At 33.0% G+C, this 18706-nt stretch overlaps 3 protein-coding genes and 1 pseudogene across 4 annotated transcripts; 1 reads left to right on the plus strand and 3 right to left on the minus strand.

Moving 5' to 3' along the window:
• Positions 1-1239: 1239 nt before the first annotated feature.
• On the plus strand, positions 1240-2539 carry LOC120206939. 2 transcript variants are annotated; one of them, XM_039206496.1, is made up of 3 exons: positions 1240-1440; positions 1544-1673; positions 2298-2539. In XM_039206496.1, the coding sequence occupies exons 1-3, from the start codon at positions 1256-1258 to the stop codon at positions 2346-2348; spliced, it is 366 nt and encodes a 121-aa protein (XP_039062427.1). In that variant the 5' UTR covers positions 1240-1255; the 3' UTR covers positions 2349-2539. The 2 variants fall into 2 exon arrangements, 1 of the variants encoding a protein (XP_039062427.1); XR_005524153.1 differs by having other exon boundaries at positions 1411-1440; positions 1597-1673.
• Positions 2540-4979: 2440 nt separating this feature from the next.
• Positions 4980-9178, minus strand: LOC120206974 (annotated as a pseudogene).
• A 2272-nt stretch (positions 9179-11450) lies between these two features.
• On the minus strand, positions 11451-16368 carry LOC120206947 (FRIGIDA-like protein 3). Its single transcript, XM_039206500.1, has 6 exons — positions 16284-16368; positions 15925-16227; positions 15384-15823; positions 15029-15178; positions 14606-14946; positions 11451-11600 (listed from the first exon to the last, which is right to left on the minus strand). Exons 1-5 carry the CDS (start codon positions 16366-16368, stop codon positions 14629-14631), a joined length of 1296 nt encoding a protein of 431 aa, XP_039062431.1. The 3' UTR covers positions 11451-11600; positions 14606-14628.
• LOC120206975 (rho-associated protein kinase 1-like) lies at positions 16053-18113 on the minus strand. Its single transcript, XM_039206516.1, has 2 exons — positions 17397-18113; positions 16053-17108 (listed from the first exon to the last, which is right to left on the minus strand). The coding sequence occupies exons 1-2, from the start codon at positions 17955-17957 to the stop codon at positions 16419-16421; spliced, it is 1251 nt and encodes a 416-aa protein (XP_039062447.1). The 5' UTR covers positions 17958-18113; the 3' UTR covers positions 16053-16418.
• Between the last annotated feature and the right edge of the window lie 593 nt (positions 18114-18706).

An 18706-nucleotide genomic window follows, 5' to 3' on the forward strand; every position in this document is an offset into this window, starting at 1 on the left:
AGAGTTCACTAAGAGAGATCAAACGCAGCAGATTGAAAGAGAAACACCAACAACGGAAGGTGACCCTTTTCAAATTCAATTGAGAAAGCAATAACAGAGAAATTGCAGTAATTGTTTAGGCAAACAATCGGAAGAGAAAACCCAAGTTTTTGTTTTTCTCTGGGATGATGGTATTTCACTGTAAGATTTCTTCTTCTGCTGTGTTATTGTTTTCTGAGCTTTTGTTTGTTCTTATGGTAATGGTTTTCTTTTTGGATTTCAGGTTTTTCTGAGGGGAAGATGTAGTTTTATTTCTTAGATCTTAAGGTTGGGAAACCGATTCTCTCAAAGTTTCAAAATTTTCAAAAGAAATCTTTAATATTACGCAATTCTTCTCCTACTTTCTCTTAAACAAAAAAAAAAAAAAACTGCAAACACCCAGACTTGTTTTCATCATCTCTTGATTCACAGATAAGCCACCCAAATTGATTTTCTCCAAAAAGAAAGTTCTGTTGGTTTTGCTTTCTTCATCAAAAATTCGTTTTTGGGTTTTGATTTTCTTAAGAAATTGATTTTTTCATTGTTATGTTGTTTAATGGAAGAGATGGAGAATGAACAGAGGAGCCAAAGAGCATGCAAACTTAGAGCCAGAGCTGTTTTTACAGTGGGGGAATAGAAAGAGGCTAAGATGTGTGAGAGTTAAAGACCCTCAAAAGATCTCTCATAAATACAGTGCTGTAATTCGCAGAAGAATCACTTCTGCCAATTACAATCATGGTCTAACCAGGTATGAATATAAACCATGGTTTTTCTTGACTGCTTTTAATGGTTTGGGAAAAAACATGAGATTTTCTTTGTTTACAAGCATTTCTGAGAAGCTTGGGGTTGAACGAAGGGGAAGAAGATTGAATTTTGTTTTTGGAGATGGCTATGTTTTTCCCAGAAGCCATCTTCCAGTGATTAGGATTTCCCAGAAAATGACTAAATACTCGTTATCCCCTGTTTGGTTGCTGGGAAAAGGGAAGGTTCAATTTGTCTTGTTTATACCGATTTAGTTTCACGAGTGCTGTTTTGTTCTCTCAGCAGCCAAACATGGTGTAAGAAATTTCCATGTAAAACTTTTACAATGAAAACAGCAAACTCGTAAAAAAAAGGTGAAATTTACTCATTTTGTATGTTGGTTTTGTAGGAATCCGAAGCAGCTACACTCCGTCGGATCACCGGAAAGCGTCATCGCCGGAGAAGGAAGATAGGTACACGACAAGGGGTCATCAGCATGGATGAGAATGGGAAGACTGCATTGGATAGCAGCAACAATGTAGAGGATAAGAAAGGGTTGTGTGGCCAAAGCTGTTTATCACTTTGTCAAGCAAGAAAAAGAGGAGGATTTATGGCAATGAAAGGATGTAAACCCCCTCAAAGGCCTAAAAGAGAGCCAAAATCATCCAAAGGACTTTACTTGTAAGTAATCACTGTCGTAATTTTGTATTTTCTATTGGTAATATATTTTCGTCCATCCATTCATGTATATGACGTAATTGTGTGTCAAAAACCGAATATGAAGATGTTATCTTGTGGAAAAGGATTTCCTAGAATTTTCGGGTTCGATTTGTGCAGCTGGTGAGCCCTGGGCATGGTTGACTGATATGTGCCAAGAAAGATATGAAGTTAGGGAAAAGAAGAGTTCTAAGAAGGTAAACATATGGTTTATCTGCCTATTTCTGTAGTGTTTTTGAGTTAATTGCATGTATGTTCCTAAATTACAACCCTCGTTTTAAATTTATTCTCAAACTTTTAATATTCTAATTTCATCGTCAAATTATGACTCTTATTTAAATTAATCTTTAAACTTTTGAATATTCTAATTCATCTCTAAACAATGACCTCTTTCTATTAGTCCCTAAACTTTTGAATATTATGATTTTATCCCTAAATTCATCCAAGTATTTAATTGGTTTCAACCATTGTTTAACATAAATTTTGTTTTTTCAAACATATAATAATAATATAACTTGACCTAACGATTTTATTAACAATGAATGTGATTAGTATATATATATAGTTTGAGATGAAATTGGAATGTTCAAAAAGCTCGGAAACTAATGGAGAACGAAGGTCATAGTTTAGGGATGAAATTGAAATGTTTAAAAGTTTGAGGATTAATTTAGAATGGTGGTCAGAGTTTAGGGATAAAATTGGAGCGTTTAAAAGTTTAGGGACCAATTTAAAATGAGGGTCATATTTTGAGGATATGATGCAACTAACTTTGGTTTTTCAAATATTGTGCATGTAGTTTTCTTCATCCCTGTTGTTTGCAGAGACCAAGGGGATTGAAGGCCATGGGGAGCATGGAGAGTGATTCAGATTGAAGATTATTATAAAGCATTCATCCATGGCAGCTGCAGCAGGAGCATTTTTTTCTCTGGTTTTTTGGGAGGATTTTTGCAGCTAATGTTGATGGTGTTGTTAAGAGAGATTTAAATAGTCTTCTGCTAGCTACGAGGTTTGGTGTATAGAAGCTTAAATTTCTACTTTTATGAATGAAAATAATTCTTCTCACTGCAAAATGCACAAGTCTTATCTTAAATCTAAATTGTATGATTAAATATATTAATTTTAAATAAATATATGATATTATTTCTTTGATTTAAACTAATGATTTATTTATATTTTATATTATTTAAAAGTTATTTAAATTTATCTAACGAGAAAGAATTTAAATATTTCTTTAAATTAAACTTATAAACACTAAATTAAGTCACAAAGTAATTTACTAAAATTAAATTTAAATACCTAATTAAATTACTTAAAAAACTTTTACTAAATTAAAATTTAAAACTCATATCAAAGGCTAAAATATAAATTTGGTAATTAAGATGGTAAAAGTGTAATAGTATGATTCATGAGAGGACTATTTGTTAAGGACCGATCTGCTTGGATTCTCCATTATAACATCTCAAAAGTATGCTCTTTCTCTCTTCCAACTAGAGTAAGTATTTGATTGAGTTGAATCGAGTCAATTTTTTTTTAAATTAGTTGAATTAACTAGTCGTGTTTTGTAAATCAAATTTTATTTTAAATATTTTGTAGTCGAGTCTAGTTTATGAAATTCGAGTCAAGTCAATTTGTTTCAGTTTTTGTTTAATTTTAATTATAAATATTTATATTATTATGGTACTAACCGATTATAATTTAAACAACTCTCTATAATCATTAGGGATGGGCATGAGACTCGAACCTGACAGGTTCCGACCTGATCCGATCGGGTTGTTTTTTTTTTAAATTCGGGCTCGAGTCGGGTTGAATTCGAGTTTTTGGTGAAAAATATCCTACTCAAACCGACCGGAAAAATATAATTTTACCTTATATATGTAAGAATAAATATAATAGTATCCCTCTATATATTATTTTTTCAATTAAATCATTGTTTTTATTGAATAAAAATAATATTTTTTATTATTTCGGGTAAGTCGAGTAGAGAGTATATATTTTTGGGTCGGGTGGAGAGCATATATTTTAGGGTCAGGTGAAAGATATACAATTTTCGGGTCGGGTCAAGTTGGCCGAAATCCGAACCATGCCCATCCCTAATAATCATATATGATATGCATACATTGGCAAGTCACAACTTGTTGAGGGTGGGCACATGCCTATCTTGAAATCCAAATTTTATTTGAATAATTACTTATTTTACTGATGGTATACATCCTAAAATTTTATTCATACTCACTTTATTTAAAAATTTTGTGTTATTAACATATGCGTGCTTACTCTAATATGTGACTGTATACATATATATTTTTTCATATGTGATATACTTATATCATACAGAGTTAAGAGACTTGACTCAAACTTGAAAACAAACCCACTAATTATTAAATTTTTTTAGTTATTTGAATTATTTGAGTTTTATTTTAATTTTTTCAAATCAAGTAAATTTTTACTTGCTTCTAATTCCATCGGTTCCAATTTTTCAACGTGTTAATTGAATAAGTTAAATTAATTTTATTACTAAAATAATTCAATTAAACTTTTTTAACCTTGAATTAAACTTTGTAATCAAACTAAAATATCGACTAAACCGAATTTATATACGTATTTATTAGTTAAGATTTATTTATGTATATTATTTTAAAAAACACTATTATTAAACTAAACATATAAATATATACAATTATTTAATTACTATTAAAATATTTTAATATGATCAAACTGGTTCGTCAGTCTCAATTTTTGACAGCGAATTTATTGCATATAATTTTGAAAAGTATATTTCGGTAAAGATGTTTCAACTCGGTTTTAATCGAATTAATTGATTAAAATAGAAATTTTTTATTGACCAATCGATTAATTTTAGGCTCGAAATTAATAATTAATAATTTTTTCAAACTTTAATTATCACTTAATTCGATTTAAAATCGACTAATTAATCAAATTAAACGATTAACTAAAAATATTAAATACTTAATATATTATTTATATTCTACTTGACTTTAATCTAGTTTATTCGGTTAAATTAATTCAACTAAATATTAAATATTTAACATATTATATATGGAATAAGATCATGCTACACAATGTAAAATTTTTTTTAATTTTACACAGATTTAAGATAGTTTGATAAGTGAAAATAGATGACTGAGATTAACAATAAGAAATGAAAAGATATGCACCGTAAAATGAAAAAAAAGTCGATCTCAATCATTTGTTTTCACTCATCCAACGGTCCTAAATTTGTGTAAAACTAAAGAATTTTACATTGTGTAAGCATAATCTAACCCAATATATATAAAAACCAAAAATATTGAATATTTCATATATTATATATTAAATAGAAAACTATTCGGTTAATTCAAAAACCAACCGAATTAACCGAATTTGTTCAGTTCGATTAAAAAATGTTGAAATTTTTTTGGACTGATCGGTTAACTGAACCGGCCAATTGAACACCCCTATATTTGGGCTCTAATAGTTCATCTTTTATGCAACTCCACTTTGCAAGGTAAAGAAGAAAATAGTATACCAGTGCAAAAGTACGCATAATTCACAAACCAGTTTCAATTTTCAAATGCTAACACTGACTGTAATGGCAATTACTTGAAATGAAAGTTTCTGAGGTATATATAATATGCAAAAAGCCAATTATCCCAGACGGTTGTTTTCGGTATTTTTATCTTTATCGCGACGAATTTCGGAACGATATGTTGGTTTATATCCCGGAGATGTTCAATGCTACCGTAACACGAGATCCTGCAAAACAAATTCGACAAGCAAGAGTAAGGATCTTTGATTTCGGATACCATTGCCGGTATACGATGGTAACTTATAATGCTGAGGCTGAGCATTTGACAATCATAAGATTTGCATCAAACTAATTTCTACATTTGTTGCTTAGATGAGGCAGAGACGAGAGAAATTAGAAAACCTCACATCTTAGGTCACCTTCTACCAGCACGTCAGTTCGCTTGAGATCGAGCAGCTTGGAGCATGTCAACTATGAGTGTTTTCACATCCCTGATACATACATAAAAACCTGATTGAACAACGATAAAACATGCATGTAACACGGTAAAACCCGCAAAGTGTTCCACCCAAGCTATTGTTCTTTTACTTGACGTCTTAGCCAGTCAGAGAAGAACCGAGATCAGTATACAATCATGGCATTCCTATTTAAATAACTGGATTAAGGAAAACAATGTGCTCTGTCCTCCTCGTTTATATCAGTGGCTTTTGCCGGGATGGAATAAATTTCGTTTTTCGTTGAGAATCTCAGAACAGATGCCTCGAACAAAAAGTACAAGCAATAGCTAACAACAGATGATAAGTAATATAAAGGTAGCTCACTTTCTATCTTCTGCACGTCTAGGAAAAGGAACTCGAAGCTTGGAAGTATTTCCTTGATAACTAGCCTGCCATAAAACGGGGGAAAAGGCTTCATATACCAAGAATTTGAATACAGTAAGGACCGATTTGCAACTCACAAGGAAAGAGTGATTGGAATTTTCGATATTAGTTAACTTCAAAAGTAATGGAAAAAAGTTACTTTCTATTAGGTAGCTAATACCAAGATTCAGTATAAAAGGTTTAAAATTTATCACCTTGACATTGAATCCAAGACTATCCAAATCCAGCATGTAAGCAGAATCCACCTGGAGAAAGACGAATATCAGGTAGGAAAAGGAATAATGACACAAGCTGAGTCGTAACGGTGGATCTTCTAGAATGAAGATTCATTTTTCTGGATTTTCAAGATTAGTAGAACACTCATGCACTTTGGTTGAAGAAACATTCGACAGATTTGATTGAAGAAACATGCTTACCTGAACTAAGAGAGTAATAAATTCAATAAATTTAGCCGGATTATTATTAAACTATAAGCGTAAACTAAGAAACTTATCGTTTCTCTTACTCAGACGATAATAGAGGGCCCAGAATTAGCTATTGAGACGTGTCCTACAATTTTCCAACTTAAACAGCAAGAGCTATAACTGACTTGTCTCTGCAATTAAATGCCTTAAAATCTTGCACTTCATATAAGATAGTGTTAAACAGGTAATATTCCAAATTACCGGGATTGATGTTGCGAATTGCACGATGACTTTTGTGTCTTCGGCGTGATCCTTATTCATGTGAGACTGAAATGGAACACCGGCATTAATAAGAACCAAAAAAGGAAGTTCTCGAGAAAAAAGAAATGTTGAATAAGGGAAAATGAACAGCCAAAAGATACCGCAACAGGCTTAGAGAATTGAGCTATGGGGTCAACTTTTGAACTCTGGTACTCCTCTTTGTTGAACTCTAAATGACATAAAGGTCAAAAAAAAAAAAGAGATGGTTAGGAGAAAAGGATAACACCACAAAAAATCCATAAGAGTTGCCGAAAACAATAATCAAATGGGTGAAAGGCAACAGAAAAAGAACCAGTAGTCCCTTGTATTAAATGGAATATTACTCGCTTAGAAATGAAATAGGATGCAAGGCAGAAAAGTAATCAAAGTGCAGACCTCCTGATCCCAGCAAAGCTGTCGCAACACCTGATACGTATCTCACAACTTTTGGTTCGATGCGCATAAATTGGAAGTCACCAAAGTCAACCTTTAGAATGGAAAGTATATGCTGAGTTCTCTATCTATACAGATTAGTGACAAGATTTATCTAAAGGGACATATGGCATGCAGGGGGATGCGATACAAACATACCCAGAATGCGTTGGGATGTTTAGCCAGATAAGCAGTTCGAACGGCTGCTTGATCTTTTTCGGAAACCTATATAATTGATCAATACATCATCTCATATACTTCAGAACACCAAACAATTAGGATGAGTAATAGGAGAATGGAAATTACAAATAACTTACAGCAATAGCATCACCGTGCAGAGTGATTGTTAAATCAGTCCTGTCCTCAGGATCTCTAGCAACAAGCAATGAACATTTGCAATTGGCCAATAAGTCCTGCAACAGCAATTTTTGTAATAGTTATCAGGTGAAAAGAACAAAACTTGTTGACCGGATCAAAAGAGAAAGTAGGATTAACAACAGATTTAACTCCCAATGGTAGAATGAAAAAAGATCGGTGACTATAACATAAGAAATTAATTCTAATTACAAGAACACAGGCATATCTTAGAGTTTTCCTGGCTGTCATCACTCATCAATGACTTTGTCAAAAAATGGTAACATGACAATATCGATTTATAACCTTAACAATTTACATGATTTAACATAATTAAAAAAGAAGAAAAAAAGCATGATTAAATACTAATCTGAACGATATTCGATATCGTTTTGATGTTTCAATTTCCCTCCTAATTCTTCTGAGCTAGGACAATCAATGAATAGATTCCAATTCAAAGTACTCATACAATTTAAATTCAAAATCTAAGAGAGAACCTTAGCATGAACAGCCAGGCTGCTGACTGCTAAATTGGAGATCCACTGGCATCACATGCAAAGTCAACCATTGACCCCGATGGATAGCCTCATGCTTCTGCATACAGAAATGAGTAGGATAACAAGAATTTTTTCCATATATGAGTTGTTAAGGAAAACATAAGTCATTATTTTAATTCCATCCAAAGACTTTCACAAGAGTGCCAAATGACCCATGATTTTGGAAGATCTTGTTTCCGTCACAGTTCTGTATAGGAAATATCGGTTGTTTGAGAAACAGCATGGCCTAAGATGCCGAAACTGCAACTAGGAAGGACAGAGAAGGGAAACTTTGCAATATTCAGCAACATCTTGTGGAGCTAGTTGATTATGTTTTTATTCACTATGAAGTGTAGTGATTACAAGATTCTTTTATTCAATTTTAGAATTGTCTAGATGATGATTATGATCTGCAAAGCGAGAATCCTTCTAACTTCTTCATCCCAAATCATCACCGTGGAAAGGTTGAGCGAATCACAGTAATCATAACAAAACGAATAGAAAGCAAAAAACAATAGCTGTCCTCAAACAAGAATCAAAGTGTCTTTACATCAGTCTTCATACTAAATTATCCCAAATTTTAAATGATCAAATCAACTACTAATATGATGACATACCTGTGAAAAGTTGAAAGCATACCGCGCGTGCTCTGATCAAGCACAGTACGGATTTCCTCCACCGGAGAAAGCCTAGCAGCCTTCTCCTGCAAATGGAATGACCAAGTTTCAGTAAACACCAAACCCAAATTGACTACAGTATATATATATACACACAAAACAAAGAGGCAAACTCATACGGAAACGAATTCAAACATTTACATACATAAAATTTAACAAACCTGATGAGCTTGAATTAACTGAAACACATTGGTTTCATTATTAATATCCTCAGGAGAGATTGCCTGGCAAAATAAACATAAAACCCATTATTTTTTCTATACAAAAAAGAATCTTTTCCAATCAATTTACTCCTTTTCAGATAAAAATCGATACAAAAAGGAAACCCAGGTTTCCTTTTCCTTTTTAATATATAGAAATAAAAAGAAAGTTGAGTGTGTAAATTACCTGAGAGGAGGAAGAAGAAGAAGAAGGTCGAGTTGCAGAGGCCATGATAGAGAGGAGTCCAGGAGGAGGAATGAGAAAGAAACGAGAGCGGTGAAATCGAAAGATGGGAGAAGATGGAGGGGTTTTATAGACATTTAAGCGTGAAATTAGGGAGAGAGTACGAGTTGCTGGTAGAGTCGTCATTCCTTCCACCCACCTGCTAGAACTACAAGATTCCTGTGCAAACAAACCAAACCAAACTATTTATTATTTATTTAATCTCTATGTGTTTTTTTATTTTGAGGTTGAGAGCTACTTGAAAAGATGTTGAGAATTTAAAATGAATGAGATAGGAGGTTGAAGACGAAGGCTACCAAGAAAACTAAATATGATATCTGGTCTAAATTTCAGGGCATTTTTATTGGGATATTATCATTCCAAAATGTATTGGGGAAATGTTACTCGTTTTGTTTTGTTTTATAAACTTAGAACTTCAAAGTTAATTGGGATATTAGTTAGTAGTTGCTCTGTTTAATGTAAGTGTTTAACATTTTTGATATTATTATTTTTATATATGATCTATCACGATCGTTAAAAAAATCATTATCTAACGCTTAACGTATTTATATTTTCTAAAATTATCATTTAAAGAAAACCCATTTTTAAAATATCAAAAATACCCTGAAATCTTAAAGTCTCTAATTTCAAACTTTCATTACCACCATTGGCCATTGCCTGTGAACCATTTTGTATGGTCGTCTCTCTATCGTCTTTAATCCTCTGCTCATCCATTACAGCTCTTCTTCCAACGTCTTTTAATTCTCTGCCGGTCTTGCTATTTGCTTGGTGATGCCGTTATCTTCGTCAAAATCCTCAACTTTCAATTTTATGTATCGAATTTTTCATGCTTTCTCCTCGTAACATTTTTCAACAATTGCTTTTAGCCTTTAGGAAATCATTCATTTGCAAATTCCCACTTGACCACCTTTCAAATATTAACTTTTTTTAAATGTTGCCACCTTATCAATCTAACGAAGATGAGAGTAGAGTAATCATTTTGTTACAAATCGGTAATGTTAGTGACTAATATGTTACTTTTAAAACTTTAGTGGAAAAACAAAAATTTACTCAAACATTAGTGGAAATTTGTGTAGTTTACCCTTTTTAAAAAACAAAATTCTCTACAATTTGAATTTTAGACGTGATTCATCACTTTAAATCTCAGGATGGAGCACTACAAATTACTAGAGATATGAGCATTCATTGTTAAATGATCGAGAATATTTGAACTTATACAACTTTTATTTATCCAGATTTATAAAAAAAAATAAAACATAACTGATTCATCTTAATAATCAATACTCAGAGGTTCTTTAAATAAAAAATATATTTTAAAATAATCTTTTATTTTAAAATATACTTGTAAATTTTAAATTTATTTTTTTCATTGATCTTTTAAAAATAACAATTTGATCATTTATGTTATCAATTTATAATAAAACGATGATTTTTCATTAGCAACCATTATTTAAGGTGATAAAATGCTTTTGTGACTCGTTAATCCAGTTGACCTAACACTATTTTATCATGTGAGACAATCCTTCACTGGAACAACCTTTCTTCTTCTTCTTCCGTTCGACACTGGCCCACCACCACTCTCACCGCCCTTTTTGTTGTCGTTTTCCTCCATTTTAGGTGCTACAATCTCAACGTTCTTCTTGAGTTTGTTCTTCAAAGCCCCAACCAAGGCCTTAACATCCATAGTTCCCTTGATAGGGACCAATTCCTTATGCTTGCCTACTTTCAACTCGTTGCACACCTACAACACCATGAAGGAAAAAACCTCTCTTAGGGGCTGTTTGGTTCAGAAAATGTGAGATTTCCCCGGGAATGGAATCTACATTTTCTCTGTTTGGTTGGCTGATAATCTCATTCATTGTAATGTTTTATTATCAACAGTGGATTTTTTTAGGTATATTATCGGGAATGTCATTACCCTTTCCCTTAGGTATTGTTAGATTACCGACATTTTGGACTAAAATGCCCTTAATTTTTTTTCTTTCAAAAATATAATTCTTCTGTCATTGAATAATAAAAATTCTACGAAGGTTAAATTACAAATTTATCCATAAACTATTTTAGATTTACAAAAAAAAATCTATAATTAAATTTTTTATGAAGTTCAGGGGTTAAAATAAATTTTACCATTTTATTAAATCTTTTTATATTTTTAATTTTGTAAAAAAATTATATAAATTTTGTGTATTTAATTTTTTTAAAGAAAATATATAAATATCTTATAGTAATATTATAGTAGAATTCAACTTGTTAAAAAAACAAATATATAATAAGGACAATGTGGTCAAATATACATTTTAATAAACTTTTATTCCTTTAACCAAACACAGTAATCTTACATTCCTGCTAAACCAACCAAACATAAAATACAACATTCAGTAATCTTATTCTCTGGTAATCTTTTATTCCCACTGATAATTACATTCCGTAAACCAAACGCACCCTTAGTCTGGTGTATTAAATACGAACATACAAAATAGAACTACATTGGATCATATGGCCCTTTGTTATGGTCAATGATGGAGGGAAGTCGAACGGTCGTTGTCTCGTGTGATAAAATGGTATTTGCCCTAAAAAAATAAGAGAATGTTCAATATTCAATTTTCTTTCTGAAATAGAGAAATGGATGAGTTTGTATACACTAAAAGTACGAAAAGAGTCAAAAAGCATACAAAGTAATCATTAGTTTGTATTCATCTTTTGTTAACATAGATTCATCTTTTGTTAACAATATATGTTAAAAGCTCTAAGTTAATACATATTCTCTCTCTAAGTTATGAGTTCAATATTCATTAAGAGCAAAATTTCATTTCTCCTGCCACTAGATAATAACTGTTCAAAAAATTTTGTATTCGTCTTTTCAATATGTAATGTTTCTATCTATTTTTAGGTTTAATAAATAAAATAAGTGTTCAAATTATACCATTTGTTCACATTAAGTCTCTAAATATCATACAATTAAATTTCTAAAATCCATAATTCTAATCTTTCTCACTACCACCGACCGTTACCAACACCGTCGATTGACCACCACCAACATTATTGATCAATCAAAATTCTAAACCCCAACGATATCTACCGACCGAAACAATAATCCCTTAGCTGCATTCTTTGGTAAACCAACATGATATATTCTCTAAGTTACAAGCTAAAGCGAAAGAACACAATCGACCATTATTATTATTAGGGTTTAAGGATTGGGTATTTGAGATTTTAAGGATTTAACTTTAAGGATATGAGAATTTAAGGGTTTAAGATAACAACAAGAATGATGACCGATCAATAGGTGGATTACGACGAATGGGTTGACGTTCGAAGATGGCCTACTGCAGCAACAAAAGGGATTCAAATTAAGGATTTATATTTTTTATGATTTTAGAAAATTTTATGATTTTTTAAATAATAATAACATTTTATGTTTTATTTTTAAAAAATAACTTAAAAAAATAAACGTAACAAGTTTTAGATAATTTTTTTTAATAGTCGTGATATACTAAGCACTTAAAATAGCAACGTTGAAAAAGTTAAACGTGAACATTGAACGAAAATACTTTTAAGCACCTAAAATGATCAAAGAAATACTTCATTAGCAAAAGCACATCTCAAAAAGCATTCAGCTTTCCTCTGCTTACACATTCTCCTCCACTCTTCACATCCTCCTCTACCTTTGCAGTATTATCACTATGTTTGCCTTTCCCCTTTTTTCATTAAAGTGTATGAATTTAGAAGCATTGTAGTAACCTTGAGAACAATGTATATTTTAGATATATCGATCAGAACGAAATCGTTCGATTTGTTATTCTCGATAGTGCAGTATTTAATCTATGGAAATCCCACAAAGTTTCCTATCTTCATGGATGCCGAGAGGAGTTTCAGAGTCGAAATTTTATCCCAAGAAGAATCGATGCTTCCTTTCGAAAATACAGTGAACGTATAAAGTCTTTTGGTGTTCAAAGTTTAACAAGGTGGGAAGTGAACAGCTTCCATAAGTTGAAGTATGTATTTACTTCATCTATGGTTAAAAGCTTTGTTCAACTCAAAACACTTGTTTCTGCTTGTGATGAAATGCAAGCCATAATAGGAGTATTAGCAACAGAAGAAGAAGAAGAAAAAGAAAGGATTAGCATCATCATCAACTTGTATCTCACTACTTTCCCAACTTAAAAGTTGAGCGAATACCGACATTGACATCTAACTTGTTCCCTTTATTATCCTAACCTAATCTTCAAACACTTGAAATAAAAAGTGAACGAGTTGGTCAAGGTGGTGCAGGCCTGCTACTCTCTTAGATAACTGAATTAAGGTGACAACTTTGGGAATGGATGCATTTATGGAAGAAAAGGATTCTAAAATCTAAAGATTTTGAATGTGGAGAACTGCCCCAAGTTGAAACGAGTACATATCGTTGCGAAAATATTGAAGAAATAGTACAAGGTGGGGATGATGATCATGATAAAATCAGTTTCCCCCAACTCAACCATTTGGAAGTTGCATGGCTACCGAAGCTAGAAAGGCTCTGCTCATTAGAGATTACGGCATTAGATTCCCACCCTTACATACTGTGAGTGTGGAAAATTGTCCAAGTATGAAGATGTTCTCTCAAGGACAATCACTTCAATGTTGAACAAAGCAAGACTAAATGAGTGGGAAATGAAGAGCATTGGAAAGGTGCCCTTAATGGCACCATACAACAACAATTCAGAGAACAGATAGATATGCATTCCAATAATCATCTTGGGACTTGGGTTTTACAAGTCAATCTCCATACATTTCTTCAATCCAAATAAAAGAAATGGAAGTTTTTTAGGGTTTTATGAGTTAACTACATCACATGTCCTCAAGTATGATCCTCATTTTAAATTGGTCCCTAAACTTTTAAATGTTTCAATTCCATCCCTAAACTATGACTATCATTTTAAATTAGTCCTCAAATTTTTAACAATTCAATTTCATCCCCAAACTATGATCTTCATTCTAAATTGGTCCCTAAACTTTTTGAACATTCTAATTTCATCTCAAACTATACGTATATACAAATCACATCCCTTGTTAATAAAATCGTTAGGCCAATTGGATGAATTATATTATTATATGCTTAAAAAACAAAATTTAGGTTAAACTATGATCGAAACTAATTACATATTTAGATGAATTTGGGGATGAAATTGGAAGAAAAGTTTGGGGACTAATTTAGAAAGAGGGTCATATTTTAGGGATGAAATTAGAATGCTTAAAAGTTTAAGGACACATTTAGAATAAGAATCATAGTTTGGGGGATGAAATTAGAATATTCAAAAGTTTAAAGACTAATTTAAAATGAAGGTTATAGTTTGGGGGACATAATATGCAATTAACTCGGGTTATATTAAGTGGAGTAGTAATGGATATAGAAGATTAAATTGTATTTGTTCGAAAAAGAGGATGTTATATATCACCTAGATTTCGGATAAGTAACTGTCGCTAGTAAAACTCATATGTTAAGTATCCAACCAAAGCTAATTGGTAATAGATTCCCAGACTCAAATTATATACATAAACTATATAAAAAAAATCAACTATTGTAGAGAATGTTTACCTTGTTTTGACCCTTTTAGATTCTTAGGAGACATTATTTGAGGAAACAGTGGTCTTGGCACCAAGAGGGACATTTCCAGCAACTTCAGCAGCTACCAACTCTCGTGGTCGCTTAATACCACCTTGTTTCTGTGATGAGGTCTCACTCATAGGAGCAGTGTTAAGGGCATGGTTAGCTTCTGGGGAGGTAATACTTCTGCTTTCGTTTATATTTTCAAGAGAGAGAATTAAATTCTTAAGCATCTTAAGATCTTGAGGTAGGTACTCAGATTCGAGTTTATGATCTTCAATGCATTTGACAACAGCCCTCAGATCAGCAATTCTTTTGGTGTTTGCCTCATTCTGTCAATTAATTTTACATGTTCAGGTGGCTTAATATTTAACGACGAACGAAGCAGGCATTTAAATAGAAAGGTAGATAAACCTGTGCTTTAGGCTCCATTTTTCCCTTTTTCAAAATTGATCTAGCTTCAGCCTTAGAATGATTCAAGAAATCTTTCAACACAGGTACTGGAGGGAACTCATTAACCTGTTCAAAAGCATAAATAAATCTAATTGCCTCCATATGCTGCTTCTTTCAACAAGTTTTCTTATGAAACCTGTCAAGCAGGTAATCCAAATTATAACTCCTATGGAACAAGGCCTTGGATTTATTGAGAATGAAACAAAAATTGTTCATACGTGAAAGGAGATAGAGAAGTTTCTTGTTATCAGTACAAGAAAACTTATAATATTTTAGATATGCATGTAAATAAGAGAAGGTAAAGGGTTCTATAAACTTTACCAGTGATCTTATCTCCCAAACCAAGAGCCCTGAATAATTCAGGAGTTTGAATATGTTGAGCAACAAACACCAAAAAGTTGACAAGCTCATCAGCATCAAAAGCACCAGCCAATTGGAAAGGGGCTAAAAGACGCAGAAATCCCAAGACCTCCAATTCATGGCCAGATTCAACTCTCATTTTTGTTATCCAATCAAAGGCAAGCTTCATAGCTTCTTTTCTAACACGAGGCTTAACTGCAGGTGAGATTTTCATCAATTGCTCTAACAAGAGAATGCAACTTCTTCTGGCAACATTCCCTTCAAACTCCCCGTCTCCCTTACTCAAATGTGGAGGGTAAAACCCCTCCATTGCATCCAAGACAAGCTTTGCAGGCTCTGCTGCAAGTTGAAGAGCCATAGCAACTTCAGTGCCAATCAACCATGATCTTTCCAGCGCTCATTTAGGAACATCTGCAAATCCTTTCCATCCATATATACACAAAACCAAAGATGTGCTGGTGAAGAATGATCTATGGAACATTTAACCGACAAACTACCTGCTGATTCATTTTTCACTTGAGGATGCAGGGCTAAAGCAAGATTCTTTCTTTCAAGTTCTTTAGACCATTCCACGAGTTTCTTCTCCTTTAAATCAAGATCTCTGAATCGCTGCTCACACTTCTTAACATTGAACTCAAGCTCGTTGGACTGTTGCTCATACTTTCTCCTATGTTCTGCAGATAATTCTTCAATCTCCTTCTCTCTTAGTTCAACTTTTCTCTTACATTCATCATAATGCTTCTCTTTGGCTTCAAGCTCTCGATTACGTTGCTCAAGACATTTTTCTTTCAACTCAAAATCTAGAGAACGACATTTTTCTTTTAACTCAAAATCTTTTGAACACTGCTCAAAATGCCTCTCTTCAATCCAAGCTGTTGCTCTTTGGCCTCAACCTGTTCAAACTGATCTTTAACCATTTTCTCCTTAAGCTTCAGCTCCATGAATCTCTGATCATATTGCTTAACTTTATTCAAGTTCTTCAAATTGTAATTTATTTTCTCGCCAGTTCCACAGATGATTCTTCTATTTGCTTCTCTTTCAATTTGATTTCTCTCCAGCACTCTTCATTATGTTTCTGTTTTGCTTCAAGTTCTTGATGACCCTTTTCAATAGATGTCTCCTTCATTGTAAAATCCCTAGAACGCTGCTCAAAATGATTCATTTTCGATCTAATTTGCTCTTCTTTCCCTTTAAGCTCCTCAGACTGGGTTGTTATTGATTCTTCCATCAACTTAAGCTCTCTGAATCTCTCCTCACATTGTGCAGATTTCAATTTTAGATCTTTAAGACCTTTTTGAAGGCAATTCTCTGACAACTCAACATCCCTGCAACGCCGCCCAAGATCGCTCTCTTTCTGCCCGAATTCTTCCTCTTTCTTCTTAATCTCTTCCAACCGCTTTTGCACCCCTTTCTCTATCATCCCATGATCCCTACAACGTTCTTTGAAAGCCTTTTCTTCCAAATCAAACTCAATGGCACGCTCCAAAAAACGCTTCTCTTTCAACCCAAATTGCTCTTTTCTGAACTTAAAATCTCTCAAACACTTCTCCAAATCTCTCTCTTTCAACCCAACTTCCTCCAACCTTTCCTTTGTCGATTTCTCCTTCAACTTAGCCTCTTCACATTGCTTCTCACATTGTTTTACACTAAATTCAAGATCTCTACGACGTTCTCCGAAAGCCTTTTCTTCCATCTCAACTCTACACACGCCTCTGAAAACTTTTCTCTTTCAAACTGAATTGCTGTTCTTTTAACTCATAATCTCAAGCACTTCTCAAAACCTCTCTTTCAACCCAAATTGCTTTTCTTTCAACTCATACTCTCTCCAGCGTTTCTCCAAGTCTTTCTCTTGCAACCAAACTGTCTCCAACTTGTCTTTTACGATTTTCTCCATCGACTTAGCCTCTTCCCATTGCTGCTCACATTGTTTTACATTAAACTCAAGATACTCACGACGTTCTCTCAAAGCTTTTTCTTCCAACTCAAACTCCTTGCAACGCTTCCCGAAACTCTTCTCTTTCAGCCCAACTTCCTCCAACCTATCTTTTACCGATTTCTCCATCGATTTAACATCTTTCAGTTGCTGCTCACATTGTTTTACACCAAATTCAAGCTCTGCACGCTGCCGCTCAAAATCCTTCTTCTCTAACTCAAAATCCCGACGACTCTTCTCAAACGCCTTCTCTTTAAACACAAACTCATCCTCGTTTAGTTTATTCCTTTCTTCATAACACTTCTTCCCCAACTCCAAATCCCTAAATTGCCTTCCTAGCTCCTCCTCTTTAACCTTAAGGTCTTCAAACTGGTCTTTAACCGATTTCTCCTTTCTTCTGATCTCATCTTCTTTTGAACTCACTTCTCTGAGTCGTTCTTCAACCGAACTCTGAGCGGACTCCAAAACGTGTTCCATATCTTTCCATCGAAGGTTAAGTACAAGAAGGGAAGAAACGCGATCTTGAATCTCATTCATAGTTCTTCGTAAATTGGTTTTGCTCAACTCAATGCGTTCTAAATCGGTTAACTTCTCCATCAAGTAACTCGAAACAAAACACCCACTAATCTTCAGAACTCAATTCATGCAGGAACCTAAACTTGCAAATTAAAAGCAAAAGCAAAAATAGAATCTCTTTGTTTGTTGAGGAAGACAGAGACGAGAGAAATTTAGAGGAAAGAGGGAAAAGAATTAGGGGAAATTCGAAAATTGGGGATGAAGAAATCCCCAAAAAGAACGTTTATAGAGTAGTACTTTTAATTATCAAAAAAACAAAAGGTAAAGAGTTAACTGAGGCCCTTATACTTTTAAAAAATTTAATATAATCTTTGAACTATTTTTTTCATTCAATGTGACTTTCAAACTTAAAAAAAGAACTTAACGTGGTCATTTGACAAATGATTTTCGTCATTAACTGTTACGATACTGATGTAATATTTTAGGATGTTGATTTGATAGTCTATGGTGCTGACATGATGGTCTACGATGATTGATTACGTGACAGATTAATTAAATTAGTTTTTTATTGAGTTTGAGGGCTAAATTGATTTTTTAAGGTTCAATGACTTATTTATTTTTTAAAAAATATTTTAAAATTAAAATATACAAATATACAGAAAAATAAATATAAAATATTTAAAAAAAAGTAAATTACTAAAAAATTAAAAATATATATCTATTAATTAGTGATTGAAAATAAAAAAAAAATAGCTTACCTTATTCCCATATGTAATGGGGTAAGGTGAGGTAGGGTAGTAGGCTGCCCCCAACGCTAGGTTGAGAGGAAC

Source organism: Hibiscus syriacus, unplaced genomic scaffold (assembly GCF_006381635.1).
Source record: "Hibiscus syriacus cultivar Baekdansim isolate YM2019G1 unplaced genomic scaffold, ASM638163v2 tig00014213_pilon, whole genome shotgun sequence".
Taxonomy (NCBI): Eukaryota; Viridiplantae; Streptophyta; class Magnoliopsida; order Malvales; family Malvaceae; genus Hibiscus; species Hibiscus syriacus.

Coding starts and splice junctions, on each gene's coding strand:
- LOC120206939 (XM_039206496.1), top strand. CDS start 1,256: ATGGATGAGAATGGGAAGACTGCATTGGATAGCAGCAACAATGTAGAG. Junction 1,441..1,543: donor TCATCCAAAGGACTTTACTT/GTAAGTAATCAC, acceptor CCGAATATGAAG/ATGTTATCTTGTGGAAAAGG. Junction 1,674..2,297: donor AAAAGAAGAGTTCTAAGAAG/GTAAACATATGG, acceptor TGTTGTTTGCAG/AGACCAAGGGGATTGAAGGC.
- LOC120206947 (XM_039206500.1), bottom strand. CDS start 16,368: ATGGAGCTGAAGCTTAAGGAGAAAATGGTTAAAGATCAGTTTGAACAG. Junction 16,228..16,283: donor ACAGCTTGGATTGAAGAGAG/GCATTTTGAGCA, acceptor GTCGTTCTCTAG/ATTTTGAGTTGAAAGAAAAA. Junction 15,179..15,383: donor GAGATAAGATCACTGGTAAA/GTTTATAGAACC, acceptor ACTTGTTGAAAG/AAGCAGCATATGGAGGCAAT.
- LOC120206975 (XM_039206516.1), bottom strand. CDS start 17,957: ATGGAGAAGTTAACCGATTTAGAACGCATTGAGTTGAGCAAAACCAAT. Junction 17,109..17,396: donor AGTTTGAGTTGGAAGAAAAA/GCTTTGAGAGAA, acceptor ATGGAAGAAAAG/GCTTTCGGAGAACGTCGTAG.